Below are 16794 nucleotides of genomic sequence, written 5' to 3'. Positions count from 1 at the left end.
TAGAATGCCACTGAGTTCAGCCTGCAGTACCATTAAAAATGAAACAAAACAAAACAAAACAAAAAAACAGCATCCTTTGGGACTATGCAAGAAATTAGTAACTTCCAGTGTGGAATCTTTTAGATACCAAAGATTCATTTTATACATATAAGAAATTTGTTTAAAGAAGGGTAAAAGGCAAATTAACAATTTATTAAAATCTTTTCTAGACAGAATATATAAGTTAATACTTAAAAGTATGAAATATTAAAACACAGGGAGTAGTGAAGTTCTTTTTATAAAACCAATTTAATTAAATCTTGACATTTATTTTATAAAATTAGGTAATCAAATTTATAAAAGCAAATTGACTTGTGACTTCCAACATATCTGTATGTATACAACTGTTTGAAGTCTGCTAACTCATATAATCTGTTCTTCAGGTCCACCACAATGGAGTGGTATGTATGTGGAATATTTGACTCAGTAATCTAATGCATGCTCTGCTGTGTTGATTTTTAGAGGAGCTAGAGTTCATATATCCTGCCCCCAAATATAACTTCCAGTGAAGTTTTTTGTCCTGTTTCCAAACTAATATTTTTAGTATATAGGTGGTAAAATTTATTTTTATATCAGTTTGAGCTTATGCTTTGTCAATAATTTAGATAATTTTGTTGAAATTCTGTGTTCTTATTAAAAAAGCCTCTCTTGCCTTACAGCACTCCTGTTGCTTTTATTACCACTAATTATACTTTTGTAATGGCTTTTCACATTTGACATTTTTCTGCATAAAATAAATTTACATTTTATGGTAACCTGTTTTACACTCAGGGGTTTAGTATATTCCCATAAATGTAAATTTGTGTTAAGATTTTTTGTTTTATCTTGATGACAGTGCATCAGATCAGTTAATATTTTCTGAAGTATTACTCTATCTTTTAAGTTAAATTGTTTTGTAATTTTTACTTATAATTCTTACAAATATCAAGAGAATTATTTACCAGTACTTTTACTACTGACCTGAAATAATACTTAAAATTATTTTTTAGTAAACTAACATTTCACTCTAGGATGCCATCAAGACCGGGTTTTTTTTCTGTGCCAGTTTTGTCTTCCTTTAACTAAGCTTTAATAGAGCAGTTTCATTTGTTGTTCCTTTATTTATGCTTTCCTCTTTATTTTTTAAAAATCTAAGAAATACTGTTGTTCTGATTCTGATGTTTGTGGTGACTTAAGAGTTTTGAAAATCAGTGTCAAGAGTTTTTCATAGTGGTGTTCTGTGTTTGTGCATGTAAATCTATCTAACAGACCATCTGTCCTTTACTCTCCTGTTTTAATTCTTTCACGTTTATCTTAGGATATATCATTTTTTGTGTACTTTCCTCTCTGTATATATAACACAGACTATAAAAATTGAAAGTTGATATCCTTTAAGAAAATATAGAGAAATTTGATGCTATTTTTGACCATCTTAATCAGTTTTATTGATTCATGCTTTCAGTTCTTACTCGGTTTAAAAAAAGGACACATTAAATACATTCTTATTGCTCTATAAATGTATGAAGCTCATTCTATAAATCAAAAGTAATAAATAATGGTGATAAAACACCAAGACAGTTATAGAAATGACAACCCAGCCTCACAGTATTTAACAGTCCAATCTAGAACAACAGCCTGACCACAGATGGAACATGTAGTGTATATCTCCACTCCAGTACTGGACTTAGACTTGGTACTCTTTGAAAACATAGTAGGGCTTTTGTACTTCTTTTAAAATGGTAGATATGATATTTTTAAGATAATAGAATTGTTGAACTTGTACTAGGATCAAATTTGATACAGTTGATAATTTATTACTTATAAATTAATGTTCTCCTTTCCTTGAGCAAATGATTTAGGTCTGTTTTGAGTGGGTATTAGTTGAACCCCAAATTAAATCAGTAAAGGAACTTACTGCAAGTTCAAAAGAACTTTAATACGTTCTTGGTGAAACCATGAAATAATTATGTAATACCTTATATAATAAGATAGTCTGAATCTTTTTCCTCTTAAGTAGCAGTTGAGAGAACCATAATAATGCCATTCTAGACAATACTGTTACTTGAAATGTAAACCTAGAACTGACTAATTGTTTTATCTGCTTGAAGCATTTGATGTACTTTTATTTCGGAAGTAGGCATAATACATAATATGCCATGTCTTCCCCCCTTTTACCCTTTGATTGAAAATATGTTAGAAAATGACCCTACTTTTAGCATGTTGTAAGGCTCCTTGCTTGGGGTGCAGGTAGCTAATTGAGTGATCCAGTTGAAGGTAGAGAATTGGGTAAACCTTAGCTGTAACATCCAGACCTCTGTTATACCTAATTGTAAGAATGATATTATGATGGCCTATATCTAAGTAGGATCACTCTCCTGCTTTCAGCTATGTATTATTTCCAGATTGAAAAGTTTATATGCCAGGAGACAGTACCCATGTGAGTTTGGTCTTTTCTGCATGCTTTATTCAATGTTTATGATATTTGACTATATATTTTTATAAACATGATCCCCATGATTGTTCCAAATGAAATAAAAAGATAGTTTTCTTTCTTTTGAAGTGTTTTTTCCCCCTCTCTGGTATCATTACATTATCCAAAGAGGTTAAATTAAAATAGGTATTTATAACTGAATTAGGTTGGGTAGAAACATTCCTCAATACCACGTAATTTTATTTTGCTTCAGTAAATAGTTAACTATCATGAATTCTAAGATTACTCTTAAAAAAGTATTTTTATTAGTTTTGAAATCAGTGGGAAAATAAGAAGTACATTATTACATGAATTTAGGTATGTCTCCAGAAATGTACAAAAAAATACTTTAAGGTTTTATTCATACTCTTTAATATATGGATTGTTTTGCTATTGTATCTTGTATTGTTACTTAAGTGAAATAAGAATGTAAATATCTTTACTATCAGTAACAGTCCACTTGTATTAGTAACTTTAATTTTGCATTTTATACATGTTATCAGTTAATTTGTCAATAAACAGTTTCTATCACCTAAATAACTAATTGAACATTTCAGCTGAGCAAACGGCCTCCCTTAATACTTTTGCTAACATTGCTGGCCCTCTTTTGGAAACATAGGATGTTATGCTACAAAATACAAGTATATGAAAATTAGGCATCAAAGGCTTACATTTAAAAAGTATTATATAAATGCATTTTAGCTTTAATTAATGTGAACAAATTTTATTATAGTATAAAACTTGAACTTAAATTTTGTCTAAAACACTAAATGCAATTGTCTTTAAGGAGGAAATAGATTTATTTTTATTAAATTGTAATATAAACTGGGCATAGTTGCATACTCTTGTAATCCCAGCGCTTGGGACGCTGAGACAGGAGGATCTCACAAATTCTAAGCCAGCCTCAGCGACTGAGTGAGACCCTGTTTCCAAATAAAGTATAAAAAAGAATAGGTCTGGGAGTATAGCCTTGAGAGAATCCCTTGGGTTCCAACCCTAGTACTACAAAAAAAAAAAAAAATTATAATATAACTTACTAGGCAAAAAGTTTGGTTTTATTGTTATATTTTTGTTATATAAATAGAAAGTGTTTCTCTTAGCGTTAGAATTACTACTGATTCCTAAGAAGTAAATTTTTCTGTTCAGCCTATATTCGTCAAAGAACAACAGGAAGATAGATGGTCTTTAAGCTGAATATTTTTAAATAAAATTGTAAGGTATCATCTGTGTGCAAATGCAAAGATGCGGCCTTTTCTCTTAGTATTGTTTATACCTGTTGACCACCACATTGCTTGTTAATGCAGGGTTTCTGCTCCTCTTTCAGCGCCGCCGCCCCCGCCGCCTTCCCGCGGTGGCCCGCCGCCACCACCGCCGCACAGCTCCGGGCCGCCGCCACCGCCTGCGCGGGGAAGGGGCGCCCCGCCGCCGCCTCCCTCCAGGGCGCCCGCAGCCGCCCCGCCACCACCCCCCTCCCGGCCCGGAGCTGGGGTGCCCCCGCCGCCCCCCAACAGAGCCTACCCGCCCCCACCGCCCGCCCTGCCCTCCTCCGCGCCCGCTGGGCCTCCGCCACCGCCGCCTGCGCTGCCGGCTGCTGGCTCAGCACCGCCCCCACCACCGCCGCCGCCACCACCGCCAGGGCCCCCTCCGCCTCCCGGGCTCCCCAGCGAGGGGGACCCTCCACCACCGCCTGCCGGGAGCAAGGCCGCCCTGCTGGATCAAATCAGAGAGGGTGCGCAGCTAAAGAAAGTGGAACAGAACAGCAGACCCGTGTCCTGCTCTGGAAGGGATGCGCTTTTAGACCAGATACGACAGGGTATTCAATTGAAATCTGTGAGTAATCGCCTCCTGCGTTTGACACATCTATCACAATGGAATTTTAAAGTGATTTTAAGACAGCTTTGTAAAGTTTATTCCTTTCTCTTTTTCTTGTTATTTATGTTTAATTTTTAACCCTGTGAGTTTTAAAATATCTCTACATGCAATGAAATGCAGCTATTCGGATGGTCAATGCCCATGGCTATATCATCCATATTTCTATATCAAAATGTAAGAACATTCTGTCACCCCAGGAAGTTACCTTAAGCCTCTTCCCAGCTAACCTCTCCTGGAACAGTCACTGCTCTGTCATAAAGTCCTTGATTGTCCTAGACTTTACTTTTAAATAAAAGGTACTTTAAAGAAGAAACCTTACTAAATTATGGAGAAATAAAAATAGCCCTACTTGAAACCAATTGCAGTCACCTTGGTACGGCCAAATCAATAACTAAACCAAATTATGCTCAAAAGTTTCCTTGTTCTAAACTTTAGAGTAATAGAAAATCAGATTCTATGGAAAATTGAAGGAGTCCTTGGTAGAATGTGTAGCAGTGAATACATAATTTTAGGCTTTCTGGATTCTATGAAATGATCATTTAATTAAACTTATTAGATTGTTTAATCTTCTAAAGATCTACAGACTTTTCTGTAAAGAATCAGATTATAAACATGGCTTAAAGGCCAAATGGTCTTTTGTTACAATTACTCAAATCCGCTGTTGTATCACAAAAGCAACCATGGTATATAAATGAATGAATGGGCTTGATTTGGCATGAAGCTTTGGCTTTGTACACAAATTTGAATTTCATATCTTTTTCATGTTACTAATATTCATCTTTTGTTTTCTTTCAAGCATCCAAAAATGTAAAAAACATTGTTAACTTGCAGGTTGTTTTAAAATAGGAGAGCCAAGCATGGTGGTAGCCTGATTAGTTTGTAATCCTAGTACATGGAAGGCTCAGATTCCTGCCAGCCTCAGCTACTTGAGTGATTTGCAACTTAATATATTGAGACCTTGTTTCAAAATAAAGGATGAAAGGGGCTGGGCTGGGGGTATAGCTCTGAGTTAGAACACCCCCTGGGGAGGAGGGGGTGTTCAATCCCCAGTACAAAAAAAAAAAAAAAAAAGAAAAGAAATAGGCTAGATTTGGCCAGTATGCTGTATTTTATTGTCTTCATTTCCCATCCCAGGACTTTCCATTTTCCTAAAAAAAAATCCTAATTGGTTTCTCACTTTTTTTTTAGAGAAAGATATTTTTATTCTTAAACAGAGGATAATAGATCATTATTGTAACAAATTTTCTTTTTTGTTGGATTCAGTGTATTATAAAGTACATAATAAGTGGGAAAAAGTGGCATGTTATATATGATCTGAAGTTTCTTTGAGTATGTTTCTTAAAATTTTCTGTGTATCTCATGAGTTTTGTGATGAATGTGACTGACATGGAGCTACACATTAAAGAACTCGTAGAAGGCATATCAGTACTCACAGATATTTTGAATTCTGTTTATAGTACCTCCGGTAACTGCCTAAGTAAGAACCACAGAACGATGCCTGTGGTGGGTGTCGCAGTTCCAGTTTGTGCTCTTTGCTTTCTACTACCAGGTTACTTAAAGGTAGTCCTGGCTGCTCTTGCCCTTCTTTGGGAGCCTCATGCAGAAAATGTAAGACTCTAAAGCTGTATTTGTTATTATTTTTGTGGCACTTCTATACTTAACATACAGCCTCTAAAACCTAATTAATAATGAAAGAGTCTTTTTATTAAATCTTACAGGGAGATACATAGAATATTTTTAAATATTTTTAAATATTTTTAAAAGGGAAAGGTCTGCAGCCCAGAAAGACAATGGAGAAGAGCTGTGAAATGAAAAATTTGTCTTAATGAATTTATTTTTCTTTAGGAAGTAATACAGAATTTTAGATGAAAAAAATGTATATTTAAAAACGATATAACTATTTAGTATAACTATGCTGTTTCATCTAGACACCAGTATTATACCATTATGTGGATACGTCCAGAGACAAAAGTAACAAAATGAATATATAAAAACTCTTCATTTTAGTCAAAATGCACTTGAAGGAGAAGTATATTCTAAATTGTAATTTTTCTTGGATATTTTTCTTGTATTATTCTTCTTACATATGAACATTGAAAATAGGAATCATTTTATATGGACTATTATTCCAAAAAATGAACTTTAATAAGTTCTTTGGTATTTTACTTTTTCCTGAATATAATTTGGAATAGATGGAAACATTTCCAGTAGGGATAGATTTTTACCCTGTAAGAGCAGGTACATTCTTTAAAGCTTCTCACTTGCTCCCTTTAAGGAAAAGTTATATGCTATGAGAAGGGAGGTTATTTTTAAAATATGGTACATCAGAATTATGACTATTCTGTGAGGTAAAAAAGGTTTTCTCAGGGAATAAAAGTTTTTGCTATTGCTTCTAGTTATCTTAAGTATTATTCCTACCTAATAACTCTAGGAATCTAAATATTGCCCCAGTTTATAAAATGATGTCTTTTCATAATAGTTTTAAAGTTTTATCTAAGGCTTTGTGTGCTGGAAGGTATAAAAGTAACTACCCAGCTATATGCACAAGTATTATTCAGGAAAGAGATTGATTATTGTCTATATATAACTACTATTTTGGAAATGTATTCATGGATTATACATTGCAAAAGGAAGAAAATGCTTCTGGAATAATTCTTTTAAGGTAGCAGTTTATTTCTTCTTCATTTAGTTAATCCTGCCCTGAACTTGAAAGTTTGTCTGCTCTCTTTTCAGTTTTCTCTTAAGAAGTGATTCTAAGAAACTAAGACATTCCAAAGATAGAGATTCTTTGCTAAGGATTTATATTTGAGTTTCTGATTTTTCCTTTCCAAGGTGTCTGATGGCCAAGAGTCTGTACCACCTACACCAGCACCTACTTCAGGAATTGTGGGTGCATTAATGGAAGTGATGCAGAAAAGGAGCAAAGCCATTCATTCTTCAGGTGTGTGTGTGTAAGATAGATTGGGTGTTTGAAATTCTATTTTTGTTTTTATGACTGTCTTTGTTAGTTTTTCTCTGCTAGTTGAGTTACCTACTGATATGAGTCCTCGGGTATATTTTATAAAAATCGTTCCCTCTATGATTAGTCTATCTGAAGCTTGATGGAAGCCAGAACACTGCAGTCATGATCATAAACTGGAGAACAACTTGGGAAAGATGGTAGTTTTGTTTCCTATATTGAGAAATACTAAAAGTTGCTGACCATTATTAAGGACAAAAAATTGAACTGAAAAAGGAGATAAGGAGTTACAAGCTATGGGAGGGAGATTCATTTTTTAATGAGATGACATTCCTACCTGAGGTAACATTTGAGAAAAGACCAGAAGGAATGGGCTTATGAGATATGTCCTTAAGAGGTTAGCAATGAGGAGAAGTTGATATAATGTAAAAGTGTACATTTAGAATTCGATGATGAACATACATTCAACAAGTACCATTGAACTGCTTCTTTGCAGCACTGTTCTGGTGCAGAGATGAATCAGATGGGCAAAATCTCCTCCTTCATAGAGCTTTTATTCTAGTTTAAAGGAAAAAGTCTGTCAACAGTATAAGAATTACAGGTAGTAGTACTTTACATAGGATGATCAGGAAAGGCCTTTGAGGAGATGGGTTTTGAGTGGGACCAGAAAGATAAGAGAATATGCCAGGCGTGGTGGCGCACGCTTGTAATACCCGCGCCTGGGAGGCTGAGACAGGAGGATCACACAGGTTTAAAGTCGGCTCTCAGCAACTTAGTGAGACCCTGTTTCCAAATAAAATATAAAATAGGTCTGGGAGTGTAGCCCGGAGGTAGAAAGCCTCTGGGTTCCACCCCCAGTACCACCAAAAAATAAATAAATAAAAAGAGGATACAGGCAGGTAGAAAAAGTGCTACTTCTGAATCTCTGGAGCAAGCATAAGGTTAGCCTGTTCAAGGGATAGAAAGGAGGCATCTTACTAGAAACTCCTCCTAGAAGAAAGGTTTGGGGAAAGGCTCTTTTAGAAGTGAGGGTTTATCAGACTTATTCAGACAGCAGAGGCTAGCCACAAGAATAGTTGCCTTTCGAAGGGAAGCATTCTGATGTTTTTAAAACTCAGAATGTAGATAATGTCACTCTTTTCCTCTGATGCAAATGGATGGGGGAGTTATGCTGAGTTAGGCAAGGTACAGTATGGTGTGGAGTCAGAGTGGAACGGAATAGACTTGATTATTGGATGGAGGGAAAGAGGAATCATTAATAGTTTCCAGGGTTTTGGCCTAATTACTGAGAGGATTGGTGCCATTATTTAGATGGAACTGACTAGAGTGGAGGTAGAGAAACAGGTTGGGGAAAGAGAAAAAACCTCAAAAGTTTTGAATTTGAAAATCTACATGACGAGTACAAGAAGACAGTTGAATTCACAATATGGAAGTCTGAAATTTAGAAACACTGACCCAAATATAATAGTATGCATTAAAAAGCACAGAAGATGGGCTGGGGATATAGCTCAGTGGCATAGCTCCTGCCTAGCATGTGTGAGGCCTTGAGTCCCATACTAGACTCAGAAGGGGCTGGGGGGAGAGAGTTGGGAGTTGGAGAGAAAGTCATTACAGGTTTGAGATTTGTCACATACACTAAGGGGCAGAACCCGATCCCCAGAACGCCTGTTCTTTCTTCAGTTTATCATCGCACTCATCTTTTTAACTAGACTTCTCTAGGAATGAAATGGTCTATGTTTGATGAATTAGATAATTGGAGAGATCGCCAAAAATGATGTAATTTTTTTATGTATATGTGTTCACTGTCTTGATTTTCTTCTAGATGAAGATGAAGATGAAGATGATGAAGAAGATTTTGAGGATGATGATGAGTGGGAAGACTGATCTATATATTATATATATATATTATATATATATATATTTTTAAGGTGAAATACTAAACACTACTTTCTGTCTATGGATTCTGTAAAATTATCATGTAAATGTTCTACCAATTTGCTGTATATTTTTGTTGCCTTTTTTGCTTTTTTTTATTAATCTGTGCAATACCTCAATTATTCTGTAAAGGTTTGTCATAATCCTCTACAAAGCTACTCCCTGTTACTGTGTGCAAGTTTACACCAGGATGCTCACTCAGTTTGTGAATATTTTTCATTCCATCAACAGGGGAGTTTAAATATATGTGAGACTGACAAAAACCTTAATGTAATTTAGTTAAAATGCCAGAAGGAAAACACTATTTTCATACCCTACTTTTTCTGTACCTAAATTTTCTTATTAAAATCTAGTATAGCACTACATTCTTTTTTAAGTGATGTAAACCTTAGTTTCTTTAGCCCCTTCATTTTAAATATGATGCTACATATGAATGTTGAAAAGCTGATACATTGCACAGTTCTCTAGACATCCTACACTGATGCAGTTTTTCAAATTTTAGCAATATGCTCTGCATGAAACCTACAGAGATACTAATGGGAAAGTCAGTAACACACCTCTTACAGCCCTGTTGACTGTCACAGGCACAGGAGTGGTATTGGCAGGCTAGAATCACAAGGAGCCCTCTCTTACATACTGTATTTGACTGAGTTATTTTTATGCTGTAGCAAATGTGGCAGGCTCTTTTTGACAAAATTCTAAAACATATTTTGGTATTATTCTAAAGTTATTTAAGTTGAGAGTTTTGGTGGTCTTGGGGAGTGTTTCATTCTTCATGAACCAATATGGCTATTCTCATATTTGGTTAAAAATGCTATACAAGTCAGAACTGTTAAAAATGATGTGGAATTAAGTATTTTACTTTGTATTTGGTATGGATTGAGATATTCAGAAATACCAACCATAGAAATCAAATTAGTTGACAAAGGTATGCACTGTAATGTTGAATCTAACGTTGTGTATTTCATACTGATGATTTTCAAGGTTTCTGTCAAATATCAGGTGAAGGGTTGCATTTTTTTAAAAAAGATTGATGGTCCCAATGTCAAATTTTTTGAAACACATAACTGATTTGATAGATTTTTTTAAAATAAAATTTTACAACCTGCACATTTGTTATGCATACTAAGTGGTATTAAAATTAGGGTGTCCTTGCCTCTTTCACTAATCTGCCTAAAGGTGGTTGTTTCATATTAATAGTGCTAATTACCATACCTACCTATGTTGAGTTTGGGTAGAAAATTATCTGATTTAAATACAGACCTATTTTTCTCACATTGAGTCGTACACAGAATGTAGTTTCAAATGTATTTCATTACTATAGTCACAATATCCAATTAACAATTGTGCTATCTAGAATTGTTCCACCAAAGTCTAGTATTGGCATGATCTTGACAGGCTGGACCTGCAAGATATGGCTTGAATTTTAACCAGTGTATCTCATAATCTCTAGTGATCATGCATCTAGTTATCATAAAAATAATTTAAAAGGTTTAATTTCTGAAAGCAGTAAGTGGTGTGGAAAAATAGCTAAGTTATTCAAAGAATGTTACCTTCCTTGTAAGAGTAATTTAAGCACATGGGAAAGATTCTAGATTTTTGTTTCTTGTAAAAACAATGCCCTTTGCTGCTAGAAACCTTTTTCTGCTTAGTGTCATTTTTATTGTGGCTTAAGCTCAGTGAGTCTGGTGTAGATGAGGTTGGACAGCTACTAACCAATAAAATTAGGAATTTGTGCAATCAGTAAATAGGATATTATAATTATTTTAGGTAAATAACAGTGATCAGTGACACATGCTTGTAATCCCAGCTACTTGGGAGCCTGTGGCAAGAGAATCTTAAGTTTCATGTCAGCCTGGACAACTTAGCGAGACCCTGTCTCAAAGTAAAAAAAAAATAGAAAGGACCAGGGATGTGACTCGGCACCCCTGGGTTCAATTTTCAGTACAGAAAAGAGATGAATAAATAACATTGAACATTTTCTTTGTATTATTATAAAAGAACATTTTAAATGCCTTAGAAATTTCTTGAAGACAAGGCCTGTTTATCATGTCTCTTTAATTCTTGACCAAGAAATTCAGGATTTTCCAGCTAACTTTTGTATGATAAATATTTACTAGGAGCTTATCTGAGCAGGGGATATCAATTCTTTGAGTTGGAGACATGTATGGTGGGTATATAATTTGCCAAAAGCAAATTTTTTCTTAAAAAATTTATTTATTTTTTTCTTAAAAAAAAAAAAAAGACTCTTTGTTGTTATTGCACAAAGTCTAAATTATTATTGGTTGAAACATCCAGCTGTGGAATTGAGTCCAGGCATGAAGACTAAATCCGCTTTACCAAGTCAGATATGAGGTTGCATGTTTCAGTCCTCCACCGTCTTGCACCGTGGGCAGCACTCTACCTGTGCACTGTCTGAAAGCCTCCGTATATACTCCAGCTAAATGATTGTCTGGTAGCCTTTGCATTTAACCAACTAGCATGAGGCTTTTTATATCTAAATGCTACGTGATAGACAATTTCAGCTAGTCACATATTGTATGTATGAGATTCATAAAGATTTTCAATCATTCATTTTCATTTATTAACTGAAATTTTGTTTAGTATGTGAATTTTTTTGAAATGTATGGTAAATAGGATATTGCACTGGTGGCAATTCATCATGGAGCATAATAAAATTAATTTGACTTAAATAGTATAAAATGGTGTGGTTTTGTTTATTAAGAGAATAAAATAGGTAAAGATTTTTTTAAACTATAGAGAATAGCTGAGGGTAGACCACAGTGAAGGGTAATGGTCAGAGTTTTCAGCAGACCGTATGCCCCAAGAGTTAAGGTGGCACCATTAAATAAACATGATGAGCACAAGAATGTTACACCCTGTTCTGTCGGGAAATAGGATAGCTGCTCAGCAGCTCCCTTCTGGAAGCCACTGCTGTAGCATAGGGAACATTCACATCCCAAGGTCAAACTGTTTGGAACTCTTTCAACATGCTAATAATGCTAAAAGTGTTCTAAACTAAAATGATACTGGAGTTTACTGGTAATCTTAATAAATGCCAAATATAGCAGTTCATGTGGAATGGAAATAGTTTTTAATAAAGAGTATCAAAGATGGTGTTCATTGTAAACAATTTTTCACAAATGGAATTTTCTGTTCCACTGACCCTGGCACAAGTGGGTGTCTGAAGATTAAACTGAGTTATGGAATCCAGAGTGTAGGATGCTACAGAATGCCTTACATTTCAAGAATAATATGTTCTATCAAAACTTGTTTCTGTTTTATAAACATGAACACTCAAGAATGTATTAAACAATTCTTGTAAAAGAATTTTTTAAGGAAAAATGTGCCTGAGATTGTCCTGTCCCATCATATTTACCTCATCAGCGGAGAGATTCTGAAATGACTGCTTCAGGAATAGAGTTCCTTGTAGACAAGTGTGCTGATAAGGACTTATTTATAGCACAACAGAAGATCCTTCGTACAGAGGTTGGGGGTTTTACCTTGTGTATTTGTTTTATTACACTCCCACTGCTTGCCTTTAGAATATGATGGGGAACATACTTTACAACTAATGCTAAGACCCTTTTATTACTTTGTCTCTATAACAGAACATGTCCAAATATATCTGCCATAGCTTTAAAAAAGTGCACATCAATAATTGTTGTATTGATTTTACACAAGTTCAGTTTTGATCTCAACTGATCATCTCTATCACCATCAAGACTGACAAAATAAGAGTGTCACACAACTGTTTTGAGTAAAATAATAATTTGTAAGTGATTTTCAGTTCAGTGTGATATTTATGTATTGAGGGGATTTCTATTAAATTTTAAGTGGCCCCTGAATTATTTACAACAAAAATCTCTTACCTCAGTTAACAATTTGTTGTTGTTTAATTTTCTGTTTTAAAAAAGTTGAGTACAGAGGGGTGGGTAGCGGGGTGGGCCATAAAAGGGAAACACCAAGACCTGTGTGCATGTTTGTATGACTATGATGTATAATTAAAATGCAGCAGAAAAAGTATTAAAATTAACACTATTTTCTGTCTTAGATTTGTTGGCATATTATGACCTACGTTTAGTTATTTAGTTGTTGCTAGATGTGTGAGGATTTTCGGTAATGCCAATGTTAAGAATTTTAAAGCATCAGTATCACCATATTTAGACAACTATTATTAAGAACTAAATATGTAGACATTAAACTATAATAGTATAGTAAAATAGGCCCCACCCATACTTAGATTATTTGAATCTAAAACACTTTGCAAATGTAAGTAATTTGGAATCCCTTAGTGTGGCTGTGGGGCTTGCCTAAGGTCAGTTTGAAGGATCTCACTGAAGCCACAGCTGATTGTTAATAGGGATTTTTTTTTTTATGCACCATAATCCTGCATCCTCATCTTCTCTACTTTTCTCAAGGAAAGATATAGATTTGGTTTGTTTCTGAAAGATTTATGGCTACAGATTTCATCCCATCTCACATATCATCTGGCTGTTGATAGGCGCCACTAGCATCCTGTGCCCATCTCTGCCCAGAACAGCTGGCCTGCTCTGAGGAGTGAACCTCTGACTGAGCATGTGGTGTTTGGCTCAGTGATGGCTGTCACCCTACACTGCCCAAGCATTTGGTCAGCACAGGGTACTTTTGTCATTTAGAACTGGATTGAAAGGAGGTTGAGCTTTTGATCTTACATCCAAGTTACTCTCATTAGTTTCCTAAGGAAGTAGATAGGTATTGTCTTTATTTAGGTATAAATATTTTATAAACCCTTACAGTGGACTTGTAGGACAAAATTAGTTTTAAAGTGTATTTTTCTAAGTAAATTTCAATCAACAGCTGCAATGTCAATTTAAAGACCAGGACTTCTTCCAAGGAGTACAAGGACAAACTGAACGCTTTAAATCCGACGTCCTACTTTTACTATTGGTGAGAAAGAGATTCTGGTTTGTTTGTATGTACTTGATTGGAAAAGAGGGAAATAAAATGTTTGTCTAATGTTTGTGGTGAAAGGTAAAAATTTGGTAAAAGGAAGAGGTATTATCTTGTTCCGTTGGCCTACTGGGAGACAAAGCTGACCATGCCCCAAATCTGTAGTTGTCTCTAAGACAAGCATAACCTAGCCCTAGGTTGGCTTCTGACCTAAGAAGAACCTTCTCTTTTTCTTTAGTCACAGTGAAGGTCTAAGAAGGCAGAGAATAGGGAGGTCAGTTTGTAAGGATCTATTTTTTTCAAGAGAGAATTCTAAGTAAAATTAAATACATTTGAATTTCCATTTTGAAGGATGGAAAATAGCTAATAGCTAGTGTATACTAATATAGTTTCTTTTCGTTCAATACTGAGCAAGGGTGTCAATGTCAAAGGGCTAACTTCTGAGTTGTATTATCAGCTTGAAGCTTCCATCTATAGCAGACCATGCAAATGTAATTTCTCTTTTTAAAGACTTTCTGAACTTCACTGGGGATATTTACCAAAGATGACGTGGTTAACATTAGTAATTAAATAATTATGAGGCAGCCTAATAAGCATAATCCTAGGATTGCAACCTCTCCTTCCTTTCTTTCTTTCTTTTTTTTTTTTTTTTTTTTTTTTTTTTTTTGCAGTACTGGGAATGGAACCCATGGTATTCTACCTCCAAGCTCTACCCCCAGCCCTATTTTTTAGCCCTTTTAAAATCTTTTCTGAAACGGTCTCAGTGGGTTGTGAAGGGCCTCGCTAAGTAGCCGAGGCTGTCCACGAACTCTAATCCTCCAGTCTCCACCTCCCAAATGCTGGGATTACAAGCATGCACAACTAATTTCTTTTGAAGCTACCTGTGAATGGAGCACTTTCTGTTTCTAAGTAGCCTTGCTTTGTCCCTAGTTGAACACCTGGATGTGATGGCACGTGATTATGATGAACTGTCTGGGAGTTGTTTATGTCTAGAGATATGTGGGCACTTTAGGCAGGTCCTAAGCCAGATGCTTGCTTTGGGTCTGTGACATTGCCGCCTGATACAGTTCAGGCCAGGCAGGCGATGTGCAATGAGAGAAAGTCTGAATTGTTTAGAATCTTTACTTATACACGTGTATCTCTTGTTTCCCAACTATTGAGATCTTTTTCAATCCAACATCATTCCAGCAGTTTAGGAAAAGCAAATATATTGTGCATTTCAGTTGTTTCAATTCTGCAAATGCTTTTTAAAGCTGACTTTACGAATCATTGTGTTTTATTGAATTCAAATGGGATTTGGCAGGTTGTTGAGAAAGGTAAGATAACCTGTATATTAAAAAAAAAAAAAAAAAAAAAGGAGGCCAGGCGAGGTGGTACATGCTTGTAATCCCCACTGCTTGGGAGGTGGAAACAGGAGGATCATAGAGGTTTGAAGCCTGCGTCGCTGGCTTAAGAGACCCTGTTTCCAAAAAAAAAAATTACACACACACACGGGTCTGGGAGTGTAGCCCGGAGGTAGAAGGGTTTCCAGGAACCCCAGTACCACAAAAAGAAAAAAATTAAAAAAAGGAAAAATGTGCTTTTTCTTTCTTTCTACTGCATGGCTAGTTAACTGATTGAGCAGTATCTTCATATTTTGGTTTGTATTGTATGATAAATTAGGATTATAGTAATGACCCTACACATAACTTGACCCCTGAACTGCTTTGCATTTTAAGACTCTGGGTTGTCTTTCTACTAGCAAAAACTATTTCTGTGTGTGTTGATAAGACTTTTATACATTTGAGAATATGGATAGGGCAGCGAGGCGTGGTGGCACATGCTCGTAATCCCTGTGCACTTGGGAGGCAGAGACAGGAGAATTTTGCAGGTTCAAAGCCAGCCACACTGGCTTAAGAGACCCTGTTTCCAAAATTTAAAAAAAAGTATAAAAAATGTCTGGGAGTGTAGTCCAGAGGTAGAAGGGCTTCCAGGAACCCCAGTACCACCAAAAAAAAAAAAAAAACTGAGAAAAAATATTTTTAAAAAGAGAATATAATATGGATGGGTATCATAACTATAAAAAGTTTTTTAGTTTTGCCCAGAAAGCTTTCAGATACGTATGTTCCTTACTGGTGAGTAATGAAAAAAAAAAAGACCAGGAAGCCGGTCGTGGTGGCACAGTTTATAATCCCATAATTTGGGAGGCTGAGACAGGATGATTGCCGTTCAAAGACAGCCTCAGCTACTTAGTAAGCCCTTTGCAATTTAGTGAGACCTTTCAAAATAAAGATTAATAAAAAAATAGGCCTGGGGGTGTAGCTCAAAGGTAGAATACGCCCGGGTTTCATCCCTAGTACTGGAAGGAAGGATGGAAGGAAGGAAGAAGAAAGGACAGAAGGAAGGAAGGAAGATGGGAAATGTTCTAAATCTTCAAGAATTCTCAGATGTCTGATTTTCAAAGCCAGTAGATAAATTGGTGCTTGAATACAAGTGTTGCCTTATATCCTTACATACTCTCAAGCAAACTACTTAAAATGATTATCGTTACTGTAAGTTAAAAGTAGACAGAATAAAATCTCTTATTCTACATAGTAGTGTGTATCTTCAAGATCAGGGTAATAGAGCG

At 35.5% G+C, this 16794-nt stretch overlaps 1 protein-coding gene across 1 annotated transcript in view; it reads left to right on the top strand.

The window, feature by feature from the left end:
* WASL (WASP like actin nucleation promoting factor) overlaps nt 1–9203 on the top strand; it is a gene marked incomplete at both ends in the record, with an annotated part of 58902 nt that extends 49699 nt beyond the window's left edge. Inside the window, 3 exons of the mRNA XM_080701442.1 lie at nt 3813–4318; nt 7193–7301; nt 9142–9203. Coding sequence (XP_080557568.1) covers nt 3813–4318; nt 7193–7301; nt 9142–9203 — 677 coding nt within the window. The remainder of the gene's footprint in view (nt 1–3812; nt 4319–7192; nt 7302–9141) is intronic.
* Between the last annotated feature and the right edge of the window lie 7591 nt (nt 9204–16794).

The sequence above is a fragment of the Muscardinus avellanarius genome (assembly GCF_963383645.1).
Source record: "Muscardinus avellanarius genome assembly, chromosome: 9".
Classification (NCBI taxonomy): domain Eukaryota; kingdom Metazoa; phylum Chordata; class Mammalia; order Rodentia; family Gliridae; genus Muscardinus; species Muscardinus avellanarius.
Note: the sequence above shows the minus strand (reverse complement) of the source record. Positions and strands in the feature narration are given on the sequence as shown.